This window comes from Heloderma suspectum, chromosome 12 (genome assembly GCF_057233095.1).
Source record: "Heloderma suspectum isolate Gila_16-S chromosome 12, 16-S_ref, whole genome shotgun sequence".
Classification (NCBI taxonomy): Eukaryota; Metazoa; Chordata; class Lepidosauria; order Squamata; family Helodermatidae; genus Heloderma; species Heloderma suspectum.
Window position 1 is genome coordinate 363,821 of NC_139469.1, and position 9,704 is coordinate 373,524.

General features: G+C 54.8%; 1 protein-coding gene across 1 annotated transcript; it reads left to right on the plus strand.

The window, feature by feature from the left end:
- Positions 1–474: 474 nt before the first annotated feature.
- Positions 475–9,404, plus strand: LOC146336366 (uncharacterized). The gene is made up of 3 exons (XM_084819178.1): positions 475–483; positions 1,005–2,325; positions 2,647–9,404. The coding sequence occupies exons 1-2, from the start codon at positions 475–477 to the stop codon at positions 2,286–2,288; spliced, it is 1,293 nt and encodes a 430-aa protein (XP_084675304.1). The 3' UTR covers positions 2,289–2,325; positions 2,647–9,404.
- The last annotated feature ends 300 nt before the right edge of the window (positions 9,405–9,704 follow it).

The window sequence follows — 9,704 nt, forward strand, 5'->3', positions numbered from 1 at the left end:
TTAATCAAGCTCCACCCTAAAACATCCCTATTCTTGGCTTATTTCAAGTGGCTGGCTGAACACAACCAACCACTTGGTCTGCATCTGAAGGCCTCAGCAGAAGACCCTCATCCAGCACAACTGGACCAGATGGTGTTTTCAACATATCCACTACATATCCATGGAATCACTTGTGGAGCTGTGACAGATGGAAACAAATGCATATTCAAAGCATCTTGCAAACTTGTCACAGAGTGCCACTGAAGGTACAACTCTCTCTCTCTCTCTCTCTGGGAGAGATTGCAACAGGCCTTCACCACTCAGAAAAAATCTCCTGGATGGACTGTGAAGGAACAATGGAAAAGAAATTCTTCTTTACCACCCTCACCACCACAGAATGGACTCTAACCTATATTCAGTCAGATTGGTACCGAACACACAGCACTGATTTCACTGGCTGCAAATTGGAGAGACAGAAGCCCTGTGCTGGAAAGCATGCTACAGGTGAGACTTGGAGCTCAAAAAATCTGGAAGGCACCTGGGAGTATATTCCTGCGCTAGACAGTTTCAGCCTCCAGTTCCACACCATGCTAGACTGTAACTGACTAAATTTCCTCAGGATGTAAATTTGCTCCAGCTACATACCTGAGAATTTTGAATTGGAGAGGGAGCAGAGGTTCCTGCTGGAGAGGAAGCCATACAAGTCAAAAAGTCACTGGACAAGGCACAAAGCAGCAAAGCTGCCCCAGCAAGGCTTCCCTGCTCCTTGGAGCAGGTCGCATCTTCCTTTTCTCATCCTAAACAGTCTCCTCTTACAATCCTGCCTCTATCCCCAGAAACAGAGTTGAAAGGGAATAACAGGGTCAGCACCCCTAAACTTAAGAAAAGGAGGAAAGGAACAGTGTAAAAACAGCAGGCTGACCCACGAACAGGCTAACTGTCTTTCCCTTGGAGCCAGCCACAGGAAGAATGCAGTTGTCCCACCATGCAAGAGGAGATCCCCGGCCTTTCCCTCCCTCCCTCAGTTCAGGTGTTCTTCAACTCCCCCTCCCACGACCGGAAAGAGGTTACGAAGGGGCCACTTCGGAGTGGAAGGACAGAAAGGGCAACAGCAAAACAACACCTCCGGGTTTTTTGCGGGGGGGGTGGAACTAAGCCCCATAACAAGTTCTGAAATACAGGGAGCTACAGCCGCTCAAAGACGCCGGCGGGAAGCACCAGCTGCACCACAGCACTCGCGACTCGCGCCCACAGCCGCTCGCCGCCCGCCGCCGCCGCTGCCGCGGAGGAGGAGCCGCGGCCGGCCCCCGGCCCCGTCTAACGCACTGAGCCAGCCAGCCGCGGGGCCGCGCGCGCCCGCCGCAGCCGCGGCCGCGGCACGGGAAGGCCGGGCTCGTCGGCGCGCCTGCGGGCGTCGCCCGGAGGCAGGCCGGGGGCGTCACGCGGAGCCCGTGCTCCCCCCCAGGCCGCGGCGCCGGAGCGCGCGTCGGCCGCGCCCCCGCCTTCCCCGCCCGAGCCGTCCGCGAAGCGTCAGCCGGGCGCCGGTTCCCGCTGGAGAGGGAGGGCGGCCGTCGCGTCAGCTGCCGGGGGGCGGCGCGGCGGGGCAGCGGAGCCCCGACCGCGACGCCGCGCTGCGGGCCAGGAGCGCCCCCTCCCCGGGACACGCCTGGGCTGAGGCGTCCGCGGCCATCCCGGAATCCCGCAGGCCAGCCGGGCGCCGGGAACAGCTCGGCGCGCGCACGGGCGCTCCGCTCCGCTCCGCTCCGCTCCCCCGGCCGCGCCTCAGGCGGCTGCCCGCTCCGGCCCGCTCCTCCCCACGCGGGCTGGCCCGTCAGCGTGGCCGGCCCGCCGCCCCGCTGCGCCGGCCGCCCCCAGCAGGGCGGGCCCTTGTCGCGCCCGACACGGCCGCGCGAAGCCGGCGCCCGCCCGGAAGCCGCCTCGGCCCTCCCGGCGCGGCCACAGGGCGGCGGCCCCCGCGCTCCCCGCCCCTCCTTGCTCGGACGGCGCGTTGCGCCTATTCGCCCCCCTGCGGCCGCCGGAAGACGGCGCGCCGCTTCCCCCGTCCCGGGAGCGGCGTCCTCGCCCGGGGAGCGTCCCTCGGGCGGCGCCGAGTGGCGGCGGCAGCGGCGGCTGCGCCCGCGGCGGGAACGGCGCTGTCCGGGCTCCTGCAGGCGCAGGGCGGGAGCGGCTCCTCGGTGCGGCGCCTGAGTGAGGCAGGCGGGCAGAGGGGTCTTCCACACTCCCGGCAGCGGAGGAAGGACGGGGTGGGCCATCCATCCGTCCACCCCGAAGGGCCCCTACAGTGCTGAAGCAGGTCGTCCAAGTGCGGCTGAGTGCTTGCACAAGGTGCTAGTCCTCAGTGAGGAGGGGCAGCCAGGCTCTCCCCCCGTCCTCGTTCACTGTAGCCGGAGGAACCCCAGAGGGCTGGATTGGGACCCCAAGCCTGCTTCACAAGGACCTTTCTCCCCTTGGAAACCTTGAAGTTCCTATCCTGGAGGAATGAGAGGAAAGAGCCACCCCCCCCCCCCGTGATGGGAAGTAGCAGGGGAAAAATTAGGGACCCTCCCCTTTGTGAACTAAGACAGGGCAGCGGCCCACACACAGCTGGGTTTGACCTACCCTCAAGACAGCCGCAGGAGGAGAATCTCATGTGGTCTTACCATGCAGGTCTGCCGCAGAGCCCACGCAGCAGTGGCACCTGCCACAGAAGCCTCAGCACACATCAAGAAGTTTGCATTGTATTGGTGGAAGCTGGGCAACCTGGAAGAGAAACGCTGCATGCAGATGTATAATAGACCGGAACAAGTGAGTCCTTGAGGGCGGGGCTGGGGAGACCCTGAGGGTTATTGCAGAAAGGTATTTTATTAATAAATCTGTTTCTAAACAAATCTGTATTTTAGATATCTCCATCACTGCTAGGTTTTATTCTGGTTGTATTGTTATATGGTGGTTTTAATGGTTTTATATTTTATATTGTTTTATTCAATGCTTTTTGGTTTTAATTTTTGTGAACCACCCAGAGAGCTTCAGCTATTTGGCAGTATAGAAATGAAATAAATAAAGGTGAATATATTGCCCAGGCCTGTGCATGCCATGACAGCCTAATGAAAGGAGAAAGTTAAGGATATTTGCATCAGACTGTTTAATTGATCCAGTTTCTAAACGTTTGGTACACACATTTTAAAGTCTTGACATTTTAAACCTTGAGGACCAGACTGTCACTCAGTCATTAAATGGGTCGGGTTCTCAAATCTCTAGAACTGTGTGCCTTGCACTGTACGTAATTACAAAAGCTTATTACAGGACCTTGCTGTTGTTGGTCCTGGTGATTACACGGTGTGCTTGGGCATGAAGATGAACACACCATCATTTTTGTTACCTAGGAGGGAATTGTTTTTAAACTATAAAGCAATCCATTTGTAAGCACTTTGAAAACAATCCAGTGATTACTCGAAGCCAACGTAGATTTGTCAAGGACAAATCCTGCCAGACGAATCTGATCTCATTTTTTGATCAGGTCACCTCCCTCATGGACTGTGGGTCATAATATACCTCGACTTCAGCAAAGCTTGCAACAAAGTGCCCCATGAAATCCTGATGCGCAAACTAGCTAAAAGCAGGCTAGATGAAACAACTCTCAGGTGGATCCACAGTTGGCTACAGAATCGGACTCAAAGAGTGCTTCTCAATGGTATCCACTCAAACTGGGGAGAGGTCACGAGCAGGGTACCGCAGGGCTCAGTCCTGGGCCCAGTGCTCTTCCACATTTTTATGAATGACTTGGAGGAGGAGGTGCAGGGAATGCTGATCAAATTTGCAGATGACACAAAATTGGGTGGGATAGCTAATACCCTGGAAGACAGAAACAACATTCAAAGTGATCTTGATAGGCTGGAGTGCTGGGCAGAACACAACAGAATGAAATTTTAAAGGGATAAATGCCAAGTTCTGTGGCTAGGAAAAAGGAACCAAATGCACAGTTACAAGATGGGAGATACTTGGTTCAACAAGACTACAAGCGAGAAGGATCTTGGAATTGTTGTAGATCACATGCTGAATATGAGCTAGCCATGTGATGTGGCTGCAAAAAAGGCAAATGTTATTTGGGGCTGCATTCATAGAAGTGTAGCTTCCAAATCCCGTGAAGTCTTCGTTCCCCTCTACTCAGCCTGGTTAGGCCTCATCTGGAGTATTGTGTCCAGTTCTGGGCACCACACTTGAAGAACGATGCAGACAAACTGGAGAGGGTTCAGAGGAGGGCAACAAGGATGATCAGGGGACTGGAAATAAAACCCTATGAGCTCGGACTCGATGGTCTTATAGGCCCCTTCCAACCTTATTATTCTATTGTTCTTTTCTCATTGATTAAAGTGTGTTTGTGCATATTTTTTAAAAGTACCCATATCTTTCCTTGTGCAGTTTTCAAATATACACATGCTGCTGAATGCATTTTTTTAAATCCACCAATCACATTGCAAGCTCGGAAATGTACATGTAGTATTCTTGTATGGGTCACTTGTGCAACTACTCACATTATTGCACGCCTCTCTTGGCCATTCACCACAGCAGACTTCTGGAGAATAGTTGAACAGCTTTATTAAATGGGCAACAAATCCAGCTAGCCCTGAGGCTCACAAACACAGGACTGACTGAGGGGAGGAGAAGAACACAGAACATAAGCCCCACTCACTGAGTTATGGGAGAAGCGGGGCTGCAGGAGTTTTCTCCTTTTAACCTCTCACAGACCGCACACCACAGTACAGACTTCGACTGCAGATTGTGTTCAAGTCCGTGTTCAGTCTGGAAGGTGAAAACTGGGTAAATCCTGATAAAAAATGAAAAACTAATTTCTCATACATCCCCATCTTGCAGTCAGCCCCAGAAACTGATTAAAGTACTTTGTACCCAAGTGTTAGTAAAGAATGTATTTGGGTTTGGTGGTGGTTATTTCCTCCAAATCAGACCCTGGAAAGGAAAAACCTCTCACTCAGCATTGCAGGATGCCTGCTCTTTGCTCTTCATACCTTTGTCTGCGGGTGGTGCTTAAGCCAGAAAGCAGCAAGGATGCCCCAGGAAGGCTTCCCTGCCCCTTGGAGCAGGTCACAAGCTTCTTTTCTACTCCCAAGCATTATCCTCCCACAAGCCTCTGTTGTATCCATCCCTGCCTCTGTTCCCAGAAACAGAGTGAAAGGGAACAGCAATGCGATGTAGTGCCCCTACATCTACAAAAGGAAGAGTGTAAAAGCAGCAGGCTGCCTAATACACAGGCTAGCTGTACTTCTCTTGGAGCCAGACGCTAAGCGGAAGGGGTGGAAAGGGGAAAAAACAGAACAGCAGCTCTTGGGGGGGCGGGTAGAGCTGGACACCATGACAATGTTAAGGAAATATCCAAGGCAGGTTAGGTTGAACAGTCAGAAATTTATTAAAGCACATCATGGCCATGGGAGAGACGGACAAAACTGTGTCTCCCTCAAAAGAATCAGGATGCATTTATTCAGACTGAAAGTTGGAGAATGAAGAAAATACACTACACATGCTCAGAAACCACTTAGTACTCAGCAGCAGCCTTATCAGCACAGCAGCCTTATCTTTAGGGATGAATTACTTTGGCAGATAGGAAATTCTTGCTTGTGAGAAAGTTACAATTACCTTCTCATGGTCACACACACAATCCCATCAGGCACCTTGCCTGAACCAAACTACTACAAGGCCTAGTCAGGCCTAATTTCACAACAAGCAGTGAAATGTAGGGAGTGACCGCCACAAAATAGAAAGCAACAACCATGCTACAGTACCCTGGCCTTTGCGCAGTCTGCTTGCTTCACTCACCTCCCTGATGAGGATGATGAGCTTCTGTCAAGCCAGCCTCCCTTTTCAAAGCACTGAGCCAGACAATCCCAGGACCGTGTGTGCAGCTGCCACAGGCTCTGTCACCACAGAGGTGGGAGTTGCCCCACACAGCACCCTCCTTGTATTTCCCATATGCAAGGCTGGAGCTTAAAACAGAATCCATTCTTCCTCACATCTTTATGGTGCTCTGTGCTTCTGCATTGCATTGCTTGCCCTCCATTTTCAGTTAGGAATTGGAGGTGTGGCTGAAGTTCCATTGAATGATTAGGAAGGGGAAGTAGCAGGTAAAGGTGGGAGGGTGTGGCCAACCCAAAGCACCTTTAAGGATCAGGTTCTTTTGCAGAAGTGGGTAGGAAGATGGGAGAGAGAGAGGAAAAAGGCTGCCTGTATCCCTGTATGATTAATACTAGTGAGAAACCTGCAAGTCCTTTTAGTAGGATGATGGGGGGAGGGGGCTGGGGAGTTCCCCTTTTGGGCAATACTGTTTATGCACCGAAGTTATGTATACCGGCTTACCTGGGCTGCTCTTTCTGTGGAAAGCTATTTTTGTTGGAGGACCGGTCATTATGCCATTCCACTGAAGATTATATGAGAATAAGCAACCCTGAACATGGTGGTCTTATTTCTAAATAACCATGCACATGATCACGCTGGATGGCTGCAATACTATACATGCCTTCCTAAGATTAATTCCCACTGAATTTGCAACACTGTCATTTGTATGAATCAGATGTGTGGCATATGATGCTTGGCTCCATACTCTAAAGTTTCACCACTGACTTCTGAACAAGAGAAGGCCAAGGTTTTCTTTTTCATTGTAGCCAGTTGTTAAGTCTGACCCCTATATATATGTAAGCTGCTATATCATTTGCATTTCTGAAACTTTTCTCTTTTGAACTTCAGTATTAAGATGAATGCTTCAAGCTTGTATAAGTTGGTTCTAAACACTTGTAAAGGCCACTTATATGTGTTCAGGCTGGCTTTAAACATTCAGGCATGGCTGCAAATGATGCAAGGGGTCAGGGACTGTTGTTACAACTTGTGTGCTTACTTTCCTGAAGGCCTCCATCTCCTCACAACTGTATCTTCAGTTTCCACCACAGCTCCAGCAAAGGGGTGTAATTAAAGTTGTATTTTTTAAAAAATACAGATGGCTAATAGGGGCAGCTATTTTGTTTTTTTGTTTTACTATGCAGTACACATGTCTATCATAGGGGCCATGGAGGCTTAGTGGTTAAGACGCTGAATTGCAGGCCAGAAGGACAGCAGTTCGAGACCCGAGTGCCGCGTGACGGGGTGAGCTCCCGTCTTCAGCCCCAGCTCCTGCCAGCCTAGCAGTTCGAAAGCAAGGAATTGCAAGTAGATAAATAGGCACCGCTTAGGCGGAAAGGTAACAGCGTTCCGTGCACCTCGGTGTTCAGTCATGCCGGCCACATGGCCACGGAAGCGTCTTCGGACAGCGCTGGCTCTTCGGCTTAGAAACGGGACGGGGATGAGCACTAAATTCCTTCTTGTCCTCCTGCTTTTAATATAAAACTTCTTTAAAACCGTCACCAGTTTAAGTCCTGTGGACTGCCCTGGTCAAACACGACCGCGTGGGCTTTGCGCTTGGTCCTTCTGTGTTCTCACGGCGCCGCTCGACGGCAACGGGGGTCACGGGCGGTGCAGTTCCACGATCCCTTCCCCAGCGGGCCGTACAGGGAGAAGCCTTGAAAGGAGGCGGCGGCGCTCAGGCACGAGCGGCTACGCGTCCCTGCCCGCGAGGGGGCAGCAGAGGGGGGCGGGCGTCCCGCGGGGGGCGCTGGGCAGCCCGGAGGAGGCGCCCTCCGCCGCGCCCCGCTCGGGCAGCGCCGGGGAGCCCGCCTCGGCCGCGCAGAGCCGCGACCCGCGGAGAGGCGGCTTGGGCGCGACGCTTCCTGCGGGGCGGCGCCAGCGCTGCGAGGCCCGCGGGGCGCTCCGGGGCGCCCCTCCCGTCGCTCCCGCGGGGCGGAGTTCCTCTGCGCGTGAGCGCGGGCCCCAGGGATCCTGGCGGCAGCCCCGGGGAGGTTAAAGGGTCGTTCCGAAGGACGAAAACAAACAAGCCAAGCTCGCCCCCCGTGCAGTTATTTCGCGAAAGCGGGGCGCGCGCCGCTCCCCCGGGAGGGGCAGGACGGGGCGCCCGCCTCCGAGGGCGCAGCTGCGCGCGGGGCTGCTCCTCGAGCCGCCGCGGCCGGCAAACGGGAGAGACGGGGCGCTGCGCTGGCTCTGCGGGACCCCGGGAGGGGAGAGGAGGCAGGGAAAGAGCGGCCCGGCCCGGCCGTGCAGCCTCGCCGGGCGGGGAGGCGCCCTGCTCGAGCCCCGCAAGCGGCCGTGCCCGCAACGGCGGCGGCCCGGCCCTTGCCCAAGCCGACCCCGCGGGGCGGGGGGAAGAATTGGCCCAGCGGGAGTGCGGGCCGGCGCGTCGAGCGCGGGGGGGCTGCGCGCACGGGGCGGTGCCCTGAGCGCGGCGGCGGGGGCTCGTCCGGAGCGGACCGCGGCGGGGGACGGGAGGAACGTCCTTGATCGCGCGGGTCACTGGAGGCGGGGAAATGCCGCGCAAGCGGGCCGTGCCGCGGGGCGAGGGCGGAACCACGCGCGCGCCCCTCCCCCGCGCTCCCCTCCCTCCCTCCCTCTCGCGGAGCCCTTCGGGGGGACGGGCGCCGGTGGGCGGCGCGCGCCAGGCCGGCCCCGTCCTGGGGCTCCCTCCCGGCAGCCCGCCTGCGGGGGCCCTGGTGCCTGCAGGCGCGCTCCGCGGGTCCCGTGTCGCGGAATCCAGCCCTTCCCAAAGCCGTGCAGCCGCGGCTTGGGAACACAGCGATGGGTTTCAAGGGTCGTGACGCGCCGGGCAGAGAGGCGGAACGCCCCCCGTGTCAGTTGATCCAGGGGCTGCGGCGTCACAACACGAACGTAGCCACAGAAAGCCCCCTCCCGCCAAGGAGCCATTTCCCCGACATCCGCCCTCGGTGAACGAGCGGGGCGTGGCTGTCCTGCGGTCAGCTCCACCCCCCCGTCCGTATAATGGAAAAACAGGATAGCCCTGGACTACCCGGTTGTGCTGAGGGCTGTCGGACCAACACTTAGGAAGAGCATCAAATGGCTTTGCATGGGGGGGGCAGTAAGTACCCTGGGGTGGGAGGCTCCTGCTCTTACTTACAGGTTGTTCTGGGACAGTGTAAAAGCCAAAATGGAACAGTCTGGAATGGCCCCTTTATATTAAAAAAAGGATGCCGGAAATGGTGGCATGTGTTAGAAACACTTGAGAACAAAATTTTTGGACAAACCCCTTACAGTGTTGTATTGTTATTAACCTCGTAATGCCCAGAATACATCCATAACAGAACGTACACTTCCAAATGAGCAAAATCAACCAAACTCACCAGTCACACCTAACTCCATGGCAAGGATGCATTAAGCCACAAAACATCCACAGAAACTATGTTCCGATACCCGTTCCAGGCTACAGTCCATACTGAAGAAAAATTGCCCAGAATGGCAACTTCCAAGGGAGCCAAATCAACCAAACTCACCAGTCACGCAGGACTAGATAGGACAGGTAGAATAAGCTCCAAAACATCCACAGAACTCAGGTTTCATTAGCCATTGCAGGCCACAGGCCATTTTCTGGAAAACTGGTCAGAATGGCAACTTTCAAGGGATCCAAATCAATCAAACCCACCAGTCACACATTACTGTATGGGACTGTTGTAATAAGTGCCATAATGTCCATCGAAACCACATTTCAATACCCGTCCCATGCCACAGTTCACATTCCCAATTTAACTTTCCACTGTCTGACTTACACACACAAGGAAAGGTTAAGGTGACATGCTGCAATTGTTTTCAGTGCTAAATTAGGT